This window comes from Sus scrofa, chromosome 10, assembly GCF_054392235.1.
Source record: "Sus scrofa isolate SSC_HxYL_T2T_F1_AM1 chromosome 10, Sscrofa_HxYL_maternal_Yorkshire_Landrace_v2.0, whole genome shotgun sequence".
Classification (NCBI taxonomy): Eukaryota; Metazoa; Chordata; class Mammalia; order Artiodactyla; family Suidae; genus Sus; species Sus scrofa.
This window is the reverse complement of record NC_139392.1, coordinates 55063097-55082713: the sequence shown is the minus strand read 5'-3', so window position 1 is coordinate 55082713 and position 19617 is coordinate 55063097. Positions and strand designations below refer to the sequence as shown.

The following is a 19617-nucleotide window of genomic DNA, read 5'->3' as shown; positions in this document are numbered from 1 at the left end:
CTTCTTTTTTATGCTTCTGAATATTATTAGTTAACCATTTAAATCTGAAAGTAGGGTAATATGTATTCATCAGTAAAATTTGGGAAACATGTAAATATATAAGGAAGAAAATAATAATTACCTGCAATGCCACCATTATTGAGAGTTGATATGTATAAAAGCTATGATTTCAATCTCTTGAGATTTTTGTATTCATCAACTTACATACTGAATACCCGTGGTCAAGTTACTTCAATATCAGCTTCTTCATCTATAAAATAGAAATAATAATAAAAACAACATGAAGTGGAGTTCCCATTGTGGTGCAGTGGAAACGAACCTGACTAGTATCCATGAGGATGTGGGTTTGATCTCCAGCCTTGCTCAGTGGATCCAGGATCCGGCATTGCCATGAGCTGTGGTGAAGTTCGCAGATGCTGTTTGGATCTGGAGTCCCTGTGGCTGTGGGATAGGCCAGCAGCTCTAGCTCCGATTCGAACCATAGCCTGGGAACTCCCATGTGCCCTGCGAGTGTGGCCCTAAAAGGCAAAAAAAAAAAAAAAAAAAAGAAGAAAGAAAGAAAACAACATGGAATTACTGTCCTGAAGAGTTGTTACGTGCTCAGCAACCTACATGGCACATAATAATAATCACTCAGTAATGTTAACTATTATTTTTATTATTAATGTTATTTTAATGCAGTGGCAGAATTTTGGTGATTTTGAATTTTCCTGGAGTTGGTTGTGATGATAATTATGATTACTACTATGCTTATGATGAAGACTATTTTGCTCACATATTTTTCTTGGAAACTCAGTGAATTCATTCTTCTTAAGCAACAGTCTTGGTTTCTTAAGCATTTTCCTGTTTTGGTGTCTATGTCCAGAAACTATATGATTCTTTGCTCCTGTTCCTCCTCAGATGCATCTGACCCTCTCTTATCCCTCTGGGACTCCTCTCCTGGGCCCCCCTTCTCTGCCCATTGGACTCTTTCTCTCTGTGCTTTCTTTGGGTTCATTGCTTTTAACCGTGACCAGTCTATAAGTCTGATGCCTGCCTGGACCTTCAGCCTTCAGCTGGTTTCCTACAGCCCATTGACAAATGGGTGTTTCTTATAGCCTCAAATATATCTCATCCTCCAATCTTTCTTCCTTGAGGACCGAACATGACATCATCCACCAGAAACCCAGCAATCTAGCAGTCCCATTGGCTTGACCACTCTACATTTGACTTTGTATCTTGAATATTCCTTCTTCCTTCTCCCTTCCCACTGCTGCCATGATTTTAACACAGTGCCTGGCTTTTTTTTTTTTTTTTTTTTTTTTAATGGGACCTGGCACTCACTGTTGTCCTAGTCTCTGGTCTTCACGCCTTAAAACCATCATGCACTCCATTCAAGAAGATGAATCTTTGGAACCCTCAACTGGGAATTTTCAGAAGGTTTCCCGTCATGAGCCCTGGGCTGGGTACACAGGGTAAAGTCAATGCCCAGAATGACATTCAAGGCACTTATGACCTGGTATTAACCCTTCTTTCAAGCCCCATCCTTGCTACTTCCCACTTTATGTTTTGGTGGTGACAAATGAACACACACACACACACACACCCATTCTGGGCTGTTTGATCCCTCCATGCCTTAGGAGATGTGGTTTCTTCTCACGGGAATGTCTTCCTCATCCTCGCTTTTCCTCGTGAAAGCCTATGCCTGTCTTCAGACTCAACTTCAGTGAGCCTTCTCCAAGCTTTCCTTACACCCGGCATCAAGCTGGTCCTCTGCACTTGCCATTTGATGTCATAAGGACGTGTATGCCTGTCTCTCCATCCTGACTACCAGCTTGTCCATTGATGAGACTCTGTTATATACACACTGGTACCTCAGCCCATAGCAGCCCTCAGCAGATGCCGGAGGAACCAAAGCAAACTCTTTTTGTTCCCCATCCCCTCTGCTCACTAGTTCAGGATTACAGATGTAGATCTTAATGATCATAAGAGCTTACTTCAACATTCCCTATAGAAGGATGCTCCAAACAGGTGTACCTACCTGACAGGTAAGAGGTGACAGGGCTTAAAATGAAAGATTAGATGACTGGTGCCTCTATAAAAGACATGTCTATGAAAAAAGCCTCAGATCTCATTGAAATGTTCCTTATTATGGTGCTTATCCGATCGATAACAAAAAACTACAATAGGATTTAGTTGTGAGATACTACTTCATTCTGGCATCCAAGGACCCACCGATATCTGATATTTAAATGTCAAAATGAACAAAACATAGTGATAACCAGAGGCCACAGAGGTGTCCATAAAGTCTGAAAACAGATAAGACGACTTTATTTTTTGTTGCAGATTGAAGATGCCCTTGATGATATATGTCTTTGCACCTTTTTGCAGACTCACCCAGTTTGCTGATGGGGAACTCAGCAAAGCCACATCCAGTGTATATCAACACCATTGAGAGAGACCGTCTTTGATCCACTTTATAAGACTGGACTCACCGTGTGGCAAAATCACTAAAATATACTTTTGACATATGCCCTGTCAAAAAATGTACACATTCGCTTTTCTTTGGGAAGCCAAGCTCCTGAAATCAGGTAAGGAAATACTTTCGGTCTCATAGCAGCCTGTCTTGCTTCCACTGCATGCATATTACACAGGGTTTGGAGGTAGCTGTCCAAAATATGAGCTGAAAGCTTCCTCGGAAAGCAAATCTTTCCCACATCCTTCCCTGCAGTTCCTCTTTAAGAGGTGTCAGCATGGCTGAAAGAATGAAGTGGCTGCACATTGTTTGGCTGTGCTATTATGTGCTTAACATTTCCATAACAAAAGTGCCACTCGACTTCTCCCCGATTAATGCAGCTCGAGGGCTCTTGTCGTCCTTTAATAAAACATTGTTGAAATCATTTATTTAGAGCCCCTGGTTACTAGTGGGAGAATGACCATCTTTGTGCCAAAATATAGTGTATACAGTCCACTATTTTGTAGTAGATCATTCTGTTATTTAAGAAATTGATTAAATGGATGCCTTAGAAGGTATTTATGCTAATAGCACATTACTTATGTCATTCAGATAGTCAAGGGTGAAGCTTTGCAACTGTCCAGCAGAAGCAATCCCTCAAACAGAATACTGTAACCTCCGACTTGACTTAACTCGCAAAGCTGCAAGACCCACTGGAAACCCAAGCCTCCCAGGATGGCTCTTGGGCCACAGGCGTTGCAATAAGGTGCTTCCAACAACCTTTCTTTGGGGAACTGGGAGAAATCGGGTCCACTGATCTTTCTGAAGGTCCTTGGTATAAGAGGTTAAAACCCAATGGTGTATGCTTTTCTCTTTTCCGGGCTTAAAAAGGGGTATATGAGGTTATGTCTGAGAAGTTCCACAGTTGAAACCAGTGAGCTCATCATGCGAAGACAACGTTTAAAAGAGAAGGATTTTCAGGGTAGAGTTTGATGGTCTCTGAAAGTTCTCATGGCATTTCCCCCTCTTTTTCATCCTATTCCACACAGCATTGCAGGGATGGAGTTGGGGTGCAAAGACTGGGAGTGGTGAGGAAGGGACCCCCCAATCCATATGGTTTCTCTGGAGGCATCAACGGAGAGAGTCTGCTGGCTCTGAGTCACCTTTACCCACGTGGACCTCACTGGAGAGCTGCATTGCATCCCAGCAGTGCCAGAGCGTGGTGGCCCTTAAGTTGGTGGCTGTTGGCACCAGGAGCCGCTTCCTTACTTGTGGACAGTTGCCAGAGCCCTGCCCATGGCTTAGGGATGTGCTGCTACTTGGTGCAAGAATTGAGTTCCCTCCAGCCATTTTTCCACTTGACGTCTGCGTATCGCCCGTGTACATTGCTAGATATTGTTGCAAATAAAGAGAGACCTTATGTTATGTCCATTGTGGTCATGCACAAAAGCATCGCCGTGTGCTTGGGTGGGCAGTGAAGCCTGAACCTCCTTCCATTTACTGTATGGTCACTGTCAGCTCAATGAACTGCCTCCTTGTTCACCACCATTGTCCCACACTCCCTTAAACATTTGTCACTGAAGAGCCTCCAAAGACAAATAAACTGTCACTGCGAATGCAAACCTGCGAACAGGGAAATGGGAGCGGGCCTGGAGAACACAGAGTTTTCCATGAAATCCAAAAGGAGTTGCTCTCGGCCCTGGAAGACTTGCGTTAGAAGTCTGGTGCTTTTTAAGAATCCCCAGGAAAAGCCAGCGATACCTTTGCCTCCAGTAATGGTTCTTCCAGGCATCCTCCACGAGACGTTGGGCCCCCTCGAAGGTCCAGAATTCCTTAAGGCTCCCCAGAGAGCATGAGCTATTACAGATGTCAACATCTGTAAAAATCCTTTCTGCCTGGGAGCAGATGGCAACCTATATCCCATCACCTAACATTCTCGGCAACCTGTTCTGAAGCCACTAGGTCTGCCAGGGCTGGAGGGGGCTCCTGGGCTCCAGGGTAGAATTGTTTAAATTAAAATGGACCACCGATCAATGTTCACTTTCTCTGAGGAAGAGAGCAGAAAGCTTCGTGTCCCCACTCCCCCAAAAGAGAGCTGTGTTGATTTACTCCAGGCAGATGCTTTTGACAGGACCCTGTAAAATCAAGTCGTGAGTTTATTGTAGCAGTTAATTATCAGGCCTTTTCTAGTGCTAATGCCTTTTACTTCTTACTGGGGAAAACTGGGCCTTTTACTGGGACAAAGACTTAACTTTTGGTCAAGAACGTGTTAAAATAACACGAGGAGATGATTTAAATATATTTAAGGACCAGGGCGGAAGCATTTGCTAACTCGTCGTTGTTTTGGTTTTTTTTTTTTTTTTTTTTTTTTTTTTTTTTTTTTTTTTGGTAAAGAAAGCTGATTTCATTTACAAGTCTCTTGGAATACCCTTTGTTCACTTCCCAAAGAAACAACGCTTTCAGCTTTATTTTAACAATATGTTTACTCAACCATTCAGGTGACAGGGGTTTAGCCACACACACTCTCCTGGGCTGGTCTGACACAACTACCTCAGACTTTTTGATGCTGTGTGTCTATAAATCTTGGTTTTAGGTCCAAGCGCCTCGAAGCCCGCCCTAAACGTTGGGAAAAAGAGTGAGTTAGAGGCAAAAGAAACCTGAAAGTAGGGGGTGAGAGTGGGTGGGAGGAAGTTGGAAGGGGGCATAGCTTTGTTAATTACTTCAGGCAGCAGAAAAATCTGGTTATGTTTTCTCAGCACATGTTAATATCATATAAAGAGACACGAGATCTTGCTAATCTGTCGACCCCTCAGACAAAGTTTATTTGTGGTGACTTTTAAACTCCTGACTTGCCTTCCAATCACCGAGTTTAAAATGAAAAGCTTTAAATAAACACCAGGAATAGAAGATAAATAAACTTTTTTTTCCCCCTTGCAAGTGCCTAGCTTGGCGAGGTTCAGACTCAAATCCCCAGAGGACAGAGCGCTCTCTTTTGTGTTAATGTTTAAAAGATTTTCCAATGCCGGAGTTTATTCCTACTGCAAACATTTCTATTTACAAGGTCAAGTGTATCAGCACTCGACACAGCTTAAGAGTGTAATTATTTATCTAAGGGCGTTTGAGTGTAGATCAGTAGCTCTGGCAGGAACCCAGCCTTCAGCCCACTGCTAAACAACTCCTCACAACAATATTACAAGTTCTGGTAATTGTTCCTCTCCCCAGTGTGTTTACTTTTGCCCGCCTGAATGTTTTGTAACAAAATTTTATACTTATTCACCCAAAGTGTGAAAATGACTTTGAAGTTGAGTCTCCCAGGTTTTTGAAGACCTATTGGTAACAGATGTTATTGGCATGTTCGATTGTGTGAGAATGTCCCTTAGCCAGAAGAGACACTTCTGAGGGTGGGGGAGGGGGTCCCAGTGGGGAAGGGGGGGAGAAGGCAGTGTCTAAATTCTCCCCAAATTATCTGAATTCTCTCCACAAACATAAAAACCAGTGGAGACCAGTCAAATTCTATCTTAGCTGCCTCATTTACAGATGTCTAATTGTTCATTAAATTGAAGGCAGAAATAATAGCCCTCCTTTCTTCTCTTGTACTGGATTTTAATTTCAGTTGATGGTTGATAGATTCCCTGTGGCCCCTCCGCTCCCCCACCTTCTCACCCATTATTGGATTAACCGCAATGTAGCTCTGGAAAGTAACTACACCATATTCATTATTTAAAACTCTTTACTGATGTACACATTTTAATAAAATCAAAAAACAACAAAAAAAAGTACACAAAGCCATAGTTACTTAAAACATAGGATTTTTTTTTTAAAAAAACAATGTCTATAAAAATACAATGTTTAAGGCAGTTTGGAAATGCATTTATACATTTCTACAATGTCCATAAATTCTCTTAAAAATAAGAATGTTAACTTCAAATCTATAAAATACACTGTACATTTTAAAATGGTTCTAGATAGAGTACACTTCACAATGGACTGTGATTTTGGATTCCTGGTGACAGATTTTGTACATTTCAGAGAAGAAAGGTGTACCATGAATGTGGATTTAAATTTTTAAATTTCTTTTAAAAATAAATTATTTCTGAAGCATACAATTTATAAAAATTCTATATACAAAATACAGCAACTGGTAACAAACCCAGTTTTAATACACTTTATATACGAAGTACCAGGGGTGAGCACCCTGATAAAAGCAGAGGCAATATATGTTCTCCGCATTATTTGTACATACCATTTGATGTAAAGAACCAAAAACGATAATAAAACAAACATCATAAAGAGGCCTTCATAGATGGCAGTGCAGAGCTCTTTCAGATATAAAGTTGCATTGTTCAACACCACTAGCAACTCTTTAGATCAGCATTTTTTGACCCTTAATCCTTAGAAATGTGCTTAGAGATCAGAGTGGTGCCAATGAAATTAAAGTCAAGGGCTCAAAGTTATCCAAAACTAATTCAGCAACATTAACCCCTCTCATGCCCCCCCTCCCGCCCCCCGCCAAACTGAGATTTCTGGGCGCGGATACCAAGAGTAAACGAAAGAATCGGTTAGATTGCAATGTCTTCACTGGCCACAATAAAAGTCGATACCGGCACTTTTTTCCCCCCTCGCAGGAGACATGTTAATAACCAGCCCCTTTGCACATAGAAATCCTCCTTCAAAACCCCTGCTCTAAACCCAGTCCCTTGAAACTCTTAAGGCCCCACTGGTCAGCATCTTCTCTTCGGAGTCCAGGACTACGGTTCTGTTCCCCCCCGCGCCGCCGCCCCCCCAAGCCCGTTTCATCCCGGGCGTCCTGAGCTCAAACTAGGAGGGTTTCTGCAAGGAGTTTCTGGAGCCTGGAATGCGGGACAGGGAGGATGTCCAAAAAGTCCTGCGCGGGAGAGGAGGCGGGGGTCGTGCAAGAGTCGGGTGGGTGGGGGGAGCCCGACTAGGCAGAATCTACCTAGAGAGCGTCCCCAACCACCCACCCTGTCCCCGAGCCACAGGTGTCCCGGCGCCCGCCCTCCCGCGGCCGGCGGCGCGGGGCGTGAAGGCTAAAAGAGCAGCGGGAGCAGCAGCAGCAGCAGCAGCAAGATGGAGGCAAGCTGGGTCCAGACGCCTCGGGGCGCCGAGCGGCAGCCGCCGCTGCTGCTCCTGCGCCCGGACCCGTAGGGCAGGTCGCCGCGGCCGCCTGCCGCAGCAGCGCCGCCGCCCGGGCGCGGCGGGTGCGGGACGCCGTCGTCGTCGTCCAGCGGCTGCTCCCCGCCCGCGCCCCCAGCGCGCTGTTCGTCGTCATACTCCTCATCGTAGTAGTCGTCCAGGCCCCCGTCCGAGCCGCTACTGCCCGGGCCGTTGCCCAGCTCGGCGCCGAAGCACAGGCGGGCCATGTTCTCCTTGACCGACTCGCAGATGGGCCGCTCCAGGCCGTCGCACACACAGTCATTGAGCAGCGCCGCCTTGGGCACGGCCAGCATATCCTCGATGACCGTGCGGCACTCGTCGGTGCAGCGCAGCCCGTTGAAGAGCTTGCCACAGTAAGTCAGGTAGCGACTGAGCGCCAGGTTGCAGCGGCTGTCGCGGTCGCAGCGCCGCCGGGCCTCGGTGCAGCCCATGACCCCGCCCGCGCCCGGGCCGCCCGCGCCGCCGCCGCTCGTCCGGGGCAGGCACGGCTCAATGGCGCGCTTGGTGGACTTGCAGTTCTCATCCTGCGCGCAATCACAGTCTTCCAAGGCGGGCCCGCGGCGCGTGTGGTTGAGCTGAATGAGGGCCGAGATGCAATGGCTCGGACAGCGCCAGCGCGACGAGAAGGAGGCGGCGGAGGCAGGGAAGGCGGCGGCTGCGGCGGTTCCCGGTGCGTCGCCCCCGCCGCGCTGCGCCAGCACCGGCGCGCACGCCTCGGCGTACTGGTTGTAGGCGTAGCTGCACTCCGGCTCCCCCTGGCACTGCAGCAGCGCCTGCCAGCAGATGAGGCGGCGGCCGTGCGCCAGCCCCGAGCTCCGCGGCGCCGAGCCCAGCAGCTGCAGCAGCGCCATCAGGCACAGCCAGGCGCCCGGCACGGTTCCCCCGCGGGCCCCGCCGCCGCCGCCCAGCAGCCCTGCCACCATCGCGGGCAGCGGCGGCCGCCGGGCGAGGAGCGGAAAGGAGACGAGGCGCGGGGAGCGTCGGACGCGGAGCCGGCGGAAAAGTTTGCCCCTGTCCTGCCAACTTCTTGCATGAGTGTTTTCATAAATCCATGCGCGCCGCCGGCTGGTGCCCCGCTGCTTGCAGAAGGTCGGCTCGCACTCGGGCTGCGGGGGCTTCCTAGAAGTGCACGGCCACTGAGGGCTCCTCCGGTCGGCCCCCGGCGGTGGCGGGAGGCGCTCACTGCCGTCCCGGGGGGCTGCGGGCCGCGGGGCCGCGGCGGGGCTGCGGGACCGCGCGGCGCCGCGGGTGCATTTTGCTCCGCGCCTGCAGATCCGTTGTGCGGCCGCGGCGGCTCCTTCCTCCCGGGCTCAGCGCCGCGCCGCCGCCGCCGCCGCCGCGGTCTCTCGCATCGCGCCGCTTCCTGGCTCGCGGCCGGGCGCTGCCCGCCTTCCCGCGGCCGGGCCGCCCGCGTCCCCTCCCCCTCCGCCCGCGGCGACCCCGGCCTCGGCCGAGCTCCGGGGAGCTCTTTCCGGGAGGCGCGAGGAGAACGAGAAACTTGGCGCGGCCAGAGAGCGGCTCCCGGGCTTGCCTCGGCGGCGGCTTCTCGGGTGACAAGGAGCCCGGGGAGCGGATCCGCTGAGCCGGGCTGCGGACTCGCTCGCAGCGAGGCTTTAAATACAAAAGTGGGCCGGGAGCCCCCGCGTGGTGCCGCGGTGCCCCCTCATTATGCATGCATGGAAAAGCAAACAAACAAAAACATTAGCAACGCTCCTCCGGCTCTCCGAGCTCCGGCCCCGCGCGCTCCGAGCCTGCCCGCTTTCTCCTTTCTCCACTCTCTTTCGCCCTTTGCTCGGCCCCCTTTCCCGGCTTTTCGAGATGCTATTGGTCCCGCCTGTTGTTGTTGAAACTTTTTTTTTTTTTTTTTTTTACGAGCCGCTGGAGTGGGGTTGCGGAGTGGGGGAGGGCGGGGAGGGTGGTGGGCAGCTCACATTCAGGCATTCAGGGCCTGAAAGGAACGGCTTAAGGAGCCTGACAGAGGCCCGGGAGCTCCTCCTACTCTTAAGGAGGCTCAGATATGGAGCCCTCTGCTCGCAGCACAGAACCAGCGGGCAGGGCTTGGGGGCAGCTGCTTGCATCCGGCTCGGCCATGGTCCTTTTTGTTTGGTTCATTATACTGTGTGAGTTTTTTTTCTTGGGGGGGGGGCACTTTTATTAATTCTCCCTGGTCCCAATCTGTGCTTTCTACTGGCTTCAGAGTTCAGTTTGTTTTTCGAGTTTCCCATCTTTGCCGATCATCAACGGGGGTGGGTGTGCCGGGACCGGGGGTGGGGGGTGGGAGGGAACTCAGAATTTAATGTGGGACTTTGAAACTTGAAAAAATAAAATCCAAATGCACACAAGAGGCACACGCTTAATTAGGAGTACTGATGAGATATTTGCAACCCTCCCTCCACCCCTCCACTCCCCCGCAACCCGATCCCAGTTTACCGATCTGGCAGGTACGGTCCGGGGGCGAGGCATCCTTGTCAACTGCAAGACAGAAATCCAGTAAGGCAATTTATTTTTTTTTAAGAATATAAATTTCTAACACAGACGGCGATGAAAAAAACAATCATAGTATTAAACATCTTTAGGAACGTTGAGCCGCGGTCACAACCTAGAAGAAGGGGACAAACCGGCACCCTCCAAGGCTTCTATTAAAGTGTAAGTTTCAATCCCTGGCTCGGTTGAAGAAGGGTAACCGCCCGAGTACTGCAGCCTCTGCAACCCAGGCGCGAGAGTTTGCGAACTACCTTAACTGCGGCGCAACGCAGCCTTCGACCACCAGAGGCACCGGGCGCCTGCGGCCTGTCAAAAACTGGCGCTTTTTTCCTCCCCTTTCCGTGGAGAGACTATCAACTCCATCTGTCACAAAAATTAAGGCTAAATCTCCTTTCTAGAAGCAAAAAGGAATGGGGGCCCCAGTGAGCACTGAGTTCGGCTACCCGCCTCTCCCTGGGGGCTCCGTGAATTTGAAATGGCAAAAGTCAGAACAGAGCCACGGGATCTGGTGACACATCAGGCTACAGCAGCAAAGCCTCCTATTCCTGCGGAGCCTGCTGCATTCCTCAGAGGCTCAGGGTCTGCCTTAGGAAGCTGCACCTCTGCAATCCCCCCAAACAACACTTAAACAAAATAAACCTTAAAAGAGCCAGGTTGAAATAAGACAGACCGCATGGCTCTGACTTGAGTCGTAGAAAACATGCAAACAACAATAGCAATCTCTGTTCAAAAAACAAAATAGAGAGGATGCAATTGTATGGCCCGTGTAGAACAACCCTTTCCCAGGTTCTGGGTTTGTTTTATTATTTATTTATGTATTTATTTATTTATTTATTTAAAATTGCAGTATCCAATTTCTTTATTTTTTCTATCTTTTAAAAAAATTATCATTGATTTACAATGTTCTGTCAATTTCTGCTGTACAGCAAAGTGACCCAGTCATATTATCTATATATGTAATTCTTCTTCTCCTCATGTTATTCTCCATCAAGTATCATCATAAGTGACTAGGTACAGTTCCTGTCCTATTTAGAAGGATCTCATTGCTTATCCACTCCAAATGCAATAGTTTGCATCTACTAACCCCAAACTCCCAGTTTATCCCACTCTCTTGGTTCTGGGTTTTATTTAGTTATTTTTTGGTTATTTGGAATGGACCCATGAGAACAGCCATTTCCCGGGTTCCGGGTTTGTTTTATTTTGTTGGTTGGTTGGTTGGCTATTTAGAATTGTAGTCTTGGTCCTGCCAAGAGGGCTTGGACAAGTCACACTCCTTCTCAGTGCCTTGGATCCTTCACATGGAAGCTTCAAAGCCAGCTTGGATGCTTGAAAAAACCTTTCATTTTTAATGCACTGGGATTTTTGGCTCATAAGAACAAAGTCAACAGTCAGCTGCATCTTGAAGCTAATGTTTGTTGAGTTTCTTTAGAACAGTGGGTCTCAAACCTTAGTAAGCATGGGACTCACCTGGTGGCCTTGTTCAAATCCACACTGCTGGGCCCTCTCCTGGAGTTGCTGAAGCAGTGGGATGGGGGCAGGGCAAGAATCTGCATTTCTAACATGTTCTTGTGGCTCAGTGGATTAAGGACCTTGTTTCTTTGGGGATGTAGGTTCAATCCCTGGCCTGGCTCAGTGGGTGGAGGATCCAGCGTTGCCATAGCTGTGGTATAGACTGCAGCTGCAGCTCTGATTCAATCCCTGGCCAAGGAACTTCCCTATGCCACATGTGTGGCCATAAAGAAAAAAAAAATATTCTCACTATAACAACAAAAGGATGGTAATTGTGGGAGGTGAAGGATGTATTCCGTAATCTAATTGTGGTACACATGGCACAGTATATATGCTTAGCAAGTTGTCACCTCATACACTTTAAACTTATACGATGTTCTATGTCCGTTATATCTCAATAAAGCTGGGAAAACAAATCCCAGCTGGCCCTTTTAGGCACAGCCTCCACCTTAGCCCTTTTCAGTTCCGTCTGATTTTTCTTCCATAATCCACATCCCACTAGACCCCGAAGTGAGGAACACAGGCTGTTATTTCTCCCTTGTCCCCACTTCCAAAGCGTTCTCTGCCTTCCTCCTTGGAAATCTCCAGATTCCTTGAACAGCGTGCTGTCAGCTATTCCAAGAGTCACCTACTAGCTTTTCCTCCAGCTACAGCCCTTCTCAACCAGGATTGCTCCTGGAAAACAAGCAGACAGAAAATAAGCTGAGTGTCTCTTTCCTCCCTGCTCTCCAGCAAGGTGCATAATCAGTACTGGAACCCCAAGTCATCTTCAGGTAGAGCCATTAAACCTCTAACCTGCCTTCACTGACCAAGCTCACTTTAATTGTTGCTACAGAAAACTTGCATGTCTTCCAAGTGTCATGTAGCCTAAACAATAAGATGTTTGCCCAAGTCATTTTTAAGGAAAACAGCCGTGTCCAGTTTGAGCTCTAACTGGTTAAGACTGGCTTTATCTTTGATCAATATGACCATAGACCAGTGACCCACCAACTGAGCATGCTTGTGTGCCTGCTAAGGAGACCGCTCTCTCTCTCTCTCTTTATTTATTTATTTATTTTTTCCTTTTTGGATGCATTCATGACGTGGAATTTCCTGGGCCGGGGAGCAAACCCGAACCACAGCAGCAACCTGAGCCACAGACGTCAGTGACAGTGCTAGATCCTTAACCCACTGAGCCATCAGGGAACTCCTAAGATGACCTCTTGATATCAGAGGGCCAAAAACTCCAGCGTCAGAACATGCTAACATGCCCTGTCACCTTGTCTCAGTGCTGTCACCTCTCACCTGTTCAGGACGTTGCTTTGCAGTTACTTCTTCCACTGCTGTGCCCTTGCTCCCGTTTTACTGTATCATGCCCATCCACTTTGTTCTACCTTAAAACAAAACAAAAAACCCCTTCCTAGACCTCAAGTTCCTACTCAGTAACTCTTCCATTTCAATGAAAACACCTTGAAAAATTTGCTTTTACTCTCTTTCTCTGCTCTCTCTTCAGTTCACAATACTCAGGATTCATCTCACCATTTTTCTCATCAAGGATGACCAAAATCTTGACCTTTCGACTTCACCATGGGCCATGACTGATAACTCTTCTTTTGAAAGTGCTGTTTCATTTGGCTTCTTGGATTCACTACGTTTCTGTTACCCATCATACTGGCTGGGGTCTCCTTCTCTGTCCAAACTCGCTCCTTAGGTGATGTCATTCAGTGCCTAGATTCTAAATTATATCTCTTGATTTCACCATTTCAATCCTAGTCTTTCTTTGATTTCCATGTGTATGTTATTCACTTGGTTGCTCAATGAACCTCACAAACATAGCTTGTCCCAAGAGCACTGCTGATTCTGGGCTCCCAAATCTTCATTGTTTCCTAGTCTTTCAGTGCTATACATTCTCCAAAATTCATCTCCATCGCTTTCCTCCATCCCTTTATATCCGTGCTACTCAGATCGAGAGGCAGAGTCTAATTTCTTTTCCATTCAGTCTTGGGCAGACCTTAGTGACTGACCAATGAGTTGCAGTGACAGTGACTGACATTCTGGGGCTTCTTAGTGAGGGCACAAGAGGTCTTGCAACTTCTACCTGGGCTTCTTGGAATGCTTGCTCGGGAGAAGCCGGTAACCATGTAAGAAATCTGATTACTTTGAGACTGCCAGGCTGTGAGGAAGGCCAGGCTTGCCATGTGGAGAGGCTACATGGAGAGAGAAAGAGATGCCTGGGCGGTTCCCAGCTTTTTCAGCCATGTGAATGAGGAAGGCACAAGACATGCAAGAGAAAAAGCCATCTTGGATGACCAGCCCAATGGAAACTTTCGGTGACTTCAGCTCAGCTGCCATCTGATGGAAAGTATGTGGAAGACACCCCAACCCAGGGCCAGGACTAGGGTGAGAGGAGTGAGATTCCCAGGTACAAGACTGAAGGAGGAGCTCGCTCATCTTGTTACTGCAGGGACCTTGAGTACATCCTGTAGCCTAAACACTTCATTCACCTCCCCCTCGTTCTGGTCTTTCCCTCATGAAAGAACAGCACCGCTTAGCCCGGTCAACCCAAAGAATCATTAGAAGTAACAAAAAATATTGTTTTAAGCCACTAAGTTTTGAGGTGGTTTGTTATGCACCAATAGACAATCATATATACACTTTCCATCATATTCAATGGCTTGGCTCAAAGGTCTATCTGGACTCTTCCGTATTCTTCACATCCCATATCCAATTGATGGCCCATCACAGGCAGTCAATGAAACATTCGTTTGGCTGAATGCATGGAAAATCAGAATTTATGGCTTGTCTTCTAGATTAGCCAATTCAGAACGAGGCTACACCACTTATACTGCAGAAAAGGGAACAGAGATCTTGAGAGGTTAAAGAATACAGAGTAGTTCTGACATTTTAAAAATAGAAAATGATGTTCTCGGAGAGTTCAGTGGTTCAGTGAAAGAATGAAAGAGTCAAGGATAAGTACCACCTACCTCTTGGTGCCTAAGCCGTGTGGCAGATAGAAAGCCATAGGAGGCAGGCCCTCTGCCCTTTTGGGGACTTACCATTATGTCAGCTGGTCATGAAAGGATGTCTAGGATACCAGCTGAAGGCTTGTTGTAGACACCTGCTCACTTGTTTTATTTATTTTTGTTTTTATAACTAGAGACTATAAATACTTGGTAGCAGACCACAAGTGGAAACCAAATGACATCTACTCTAGAAGTCTATGTTCTACCTCGTATCCTAAATGTCTACCCCGTTCTTTCTAAAAGTTTTCCCTTGGTCTCTCCATTGCTTTTTTAAGTGTTTTCTAATGATTTTTTTTAAAATTAAAGTATAGTTGATTTACAGTGTTGTGCCAATTTCTGCCATACAGCGAAGTGACCCAGTCATACATGGATACATGTTCTTTTTTCTCATATATCTTCCATCATGTTCTATCCCAAGAGGTTGCATACAGTCCCCTGTGCTATTCTTGGGAACAAAATAGAAGGATGGGCGCCCCAAATGGATGGGAACCCCATTCATGCTCAACAAATGTGGGTCATTCCCATAGTTGAACTCATCTCTCTTTATAACTCTCTTAAGGACCATCCCAAGTCTGATTAGCTCCATCTAAGAAAATGTCTCACATCCAACCTTTCTGTATTCTCACTGCCCTGTGTTTTGTTTCTATTTTATTTTATTTTATTTTATTTTAAGTTTGCACCATTGCTAACCCTTAGTTTCCCAACTCTTCCCAACTTTTCCTCTAAATCAAAGATTCTTGACAGTGGAAGTGTGTTAGAATCACTTGGGAGGTTTTTTAAAAATAAATGATGCATTTTTAAATAATTATACTTGAATTTTTCCCCGAGGGCCTAGGAGTGTGTATTTTGGAAAAAAAAAATACAAAGGCATATTTCTGGTTAAATAATGCTGCCACTGGTTTGCAGATGTCAAGATTTCATAGATCAGTTCATTAAAATTTTTTTTTGGATTATCTTTGAAAAAAGATACCAACTTCTTAATTGTGTCACATGTTAACAAATTTCCACAATCCTTACTACCATCTATTAACACTAGTGTTTTATTAAATAAAGGAGATTTTGGAGGGAAAGACAGAGAGGAATAACTGGAGATTAGAGGCCTTTAAATTGAATGCATTTAGATTTTTAAAGAACTTAATACCTTGTCCTGCATTTTTTCTCACTTCTGCAGAAAGTTACTATCCAGGGGAAACTGCAGACAGCATTTTGGAATCACTACTTTAAAATATTCCTCCTTGCTGCTGCTGCTGCGTCTCACTGAATCACTGTTCCTTTTAAAAACTTACTGTAACTCTTTAGGAAAAAGCCCAAAGTCATTACTATCACTGCAAGATGGAATAATTAGGAAAACCCATTCCAAATATTTACCCCCTTCTATTCCTGCCTGTGCCCTCAAATACAGACAGGCATGCAGACACTTACACACACGGACACACATATGCACCCATACATACACACGCACCCACACACATGCATGCACGCATGCACACATGCAGGCACACACACATGCGCACACATATAAGCACCAATTGGCATTTCTCTTCTGAGCGTCCATCATGGCATCGCCCTGCTACCTTTAATCTGGGACCTTTTGTATGTTTGTCTCTTTATCAGAGAAATGGTTCCCAGCTTGAAGGGAATATGGAAGAGGGGCTCCCTGTAGAACCCTTACTCCCTGGACATTGCACGTGATGTCAACATCATCAGCCTCTCTGTATGCACATACTCTTTGTTACACCAGTCAGTGGCAGACTTCCCAGGCTTCCTCTCGTGTGCCCTTAGCTCTCAGGGTCAGATGAGTCAGTGGCTGAGTGGCTGAGCTGTTTGGGTACCACCTGCCCAAGTACAGACAGTATGATCTGTTTTGTTTGTTTGTTTGTTTGTTTTGTCTTTTTAGGGCTGCACCTGTGGCATATGGAGTTTCCCAGGCTAGGGGTCAAATCAGAGCTGTAGCCACTGGCCTACCCCATAGCCACGGCAATGCCAGATCCAAGCCACATCTGTGACCTACACCACAGCTCACAGCAACGACAGATCCTTAACCCACTGAGCGAGGCCAGGGATCGAACCTGCGTCCTCATGGATGCTAGTCAGATTCATTTCCTTTGAGCCATGACGGGAACTCCAGACACTATAATCTTGAGACACACAATGTTTCAAAATAATAGCACTCTAAGACCAAGAGGGATTTATCCTAGAGATCCGAATGCAGGAAATGTAGCCATCTAATCTACACCAATAAAGTAAAAGAGAAAAAGATATGATCACATCAAATGATGCTGGAAAGACATACAGTAGAATCAGTAGCCAATGCTAATAAAAACCTACCGCAAAGGAGCAATAGGTAGAAACTAATTATATAATATAAATCATACCAACCAGAAACAGCAAATACTATCCTCAGTCATAAAACACTAGAACTATTTGAATTAAAATTAGAAATGACAGGAATAGTCAATGTCAATATTATTTAGCATTTCCTTAGAAGATTTAACCAAAGTAATAAGCACATAAGATGCAATGATAGGCATAAAAAATGGAAAAAGAACATATAAATATATCTCTTGGAGTTCTCATGGTGGCTCAGCAGTAATGAAACTGATTAATATTCATGAGGACTTGGGTTCCATGCCTGGACCCACGCAGTGGTTTAAGGATACAGAATTGCCATGAGCTGTGGTGCCATACAGATGTGGCTCGGATCTGGTGTTACTGTGGTGGTGGTGTAGGCCAGCAGCTGCAGCTCCGATTCAACCCCTAGCCTGGGAACTTCCATATGCTACAGGTGCAGCCCTAAAAAAAAAAAAAAAAAAAAAAATCTTTCAGCAAACGTGGCCAATATTACTAGTGCTGGTCAATATTTTAGTTCTCATCATCTTGGCCACACAGATTCTATTTCTCAATTCCTTTTGCAGGTGGGTGGGGAATGTGACTAGTTCTAGTCAATGGGCTGTGACGGGCTGTGATGAAAAGTGACAGCCAGCATTTCTAAGATGAGGCATTTATATCCTCTTGTCCTTTCTTGCTCTGCCCTGTTGAACCTAGAAGACTTCCGTTCTTATGGGGCTGGAGCTGGGAGATGGGCCACAAGATCAAAACAGCTCTGGTGCAAAATCAACACTTGGTGGAATTCCAGACGTGGCTCAGTGAGAACGAGAACAAACCCAACTTGTATCCATGAGGACGCAAGTTTGATCTCTGGCCTCTCTCAGTGGGTCAAGGATCCATTGTTGCCATGAGTTGTGGTGTAGTTCAAAGACATGGCTCAGATCCGGCATTGCTGTGGCTGCGGTGTAGGCCGGCAGCTGCAGATCCAATTTGTCTCCTAGCCTGGGAAGTTCCATATGCTGCGGGTGTGGCCCTAAAAAGCAAAACCAAACAAAAAAAGGAAATTCAACACTTGGAGCACAGCCACCCTGGACACCCAGCAGTTTCTGGGTGTCATCAGTACAGCGTGATGAACCCCTGAGATGTTGATATCATTGTTACTCCAGCATAACCTGCCCCCCCAACCAAAAGAGTTAATGGCACAATTGCATGCTAAGAAAACTTGAGATACTTAATAGAAAATTACTAGATTTAATGAGAAAATTTGGTAAAGTCACTACCTATTAGATAAATACAAAAAACTTTTCTGTACTCTAAGGGCATAAGCCCTTAGAAAGGAAAACTGGAAACATGCTTTGTGTATATTTGTGACAAAAGACATAAAATATTTAGAAACAAATTTTAGAAGGGAGATTTTGGACCCACATGAGTAGTTATAAGATACTATTATGAGAATGAAAGTAAGATTTGAATATATAGAAAAGTATCCACAAAATAAAATGTTTATTCTCCCAAATAATATATAAATCTAATGCAATTCCAATTCAAGTCTCAACACGGTTTGTTTTAGAATTGGATAAAGTTGTATTAAAATTTATGCAGAAGAGTTCTCATTGTGGTGCAGTGGAAATGATTCTGACTAGGCACCATGAGGTTGCTGGTTCAATCCCTGACCTTGCTCAGTGGGTTAAGGATCCGGCGTTGCTGTGGCTCTGGTGTAGGCTGCAGACGTGGTTCGGATCTGGTGATGCTGTGGCTGTGGTGTAGCTGGCAGCTATAGCTCTGATTGGACCCCTAGCCTGGGAATCTCCATACACTGGGGGTGCGGCCCTAAAAAGACAAAAGACCAAAAAAAAAAAATTATGTAGAAAAAATAATGACTAAAAATACCTAAGAAGATTCCAAACGTGAAATGAGGGATATCAGAACATATGATACAGCCTTGATAATTAAATCAACATGGTGCTGATTAGACTATAACTTTTGCCATATCTTTACTTCACAAAGTTTATGATTTAATCAGAGGGAAAAGTATCGTCTCTTAAATAAATGATGCTGGGCAAAACTCGCCATGTATTTAGAAGGAAATGTAGAAATAACTTCCAGATAAAGTTAAATATAAAAGGTAAAATACAAATCAAATAAGAAAGCCTAGGTTCTGACATATTACCTAGAATGTAGAAATACTCCTGTAACTAAGATTGGAAAATCAGAAGATGCAGAACAAAAGCAGACATATTTGACTATATAGAGAATTAAGAAGTTGTGTAGTTTCTGTTGTGGCACAGTGGAAACGAATCCGGCTAGAAACCATGAGGTTGTGAGGGGGGGGGAATCAAGAAGTTGTGTACAAAAAAGATGACCAGGGACAAAGTTAGTAGACATACAACGAATTTGGAACGAGTATTTATTTATTTACTTATTTATTTATTTTTGCTTTTTAGGGCCACACCTGCGGCATATGAAAGTTCCCAGGCTAGGGGTCCAATTGGAGCTGCAGCTCCTTGGCCTACAGCACAGCCACAGCAAGGCTAGATCCGAGCTGCATCTGCGACCTACACCACAGCTCACGGCAACTCTGGATCCTTAACCCACTGAGCGAGGCCAGGGACAGAACCCTCATCCTCATGGATACTAGTCAGGTTCCTTACTGCTGAGCCATGATGAGAGCTCATGGAAAGAGTA

The 19617-nt window shown here is 46.0% G+C and overlaps 1 protein-coding gene across 1 annotated transcript; it reads right to left on the bottom strand.

The window, feature by feature from the left end:
- Positions 1-6146: 6146 nt before the first annotated feature.
- GAS1 (growth arrest specific 1) lies at positions 6147-9362 on the bottom strand. Its single transcript, XM_021064627.2, has one exon. It carries the CDS (start codon positions 8530-8532, stop codon positions 7483-7485), a length of 1050 nt encoding a protein of 349 aa, XP_020920286.1. The 5' UTR covers positions 8533-9362; the 3' UTR covers positions 6147-7482.
- Positions 9363-19617: the final 10255 nt, after the last annotated feature.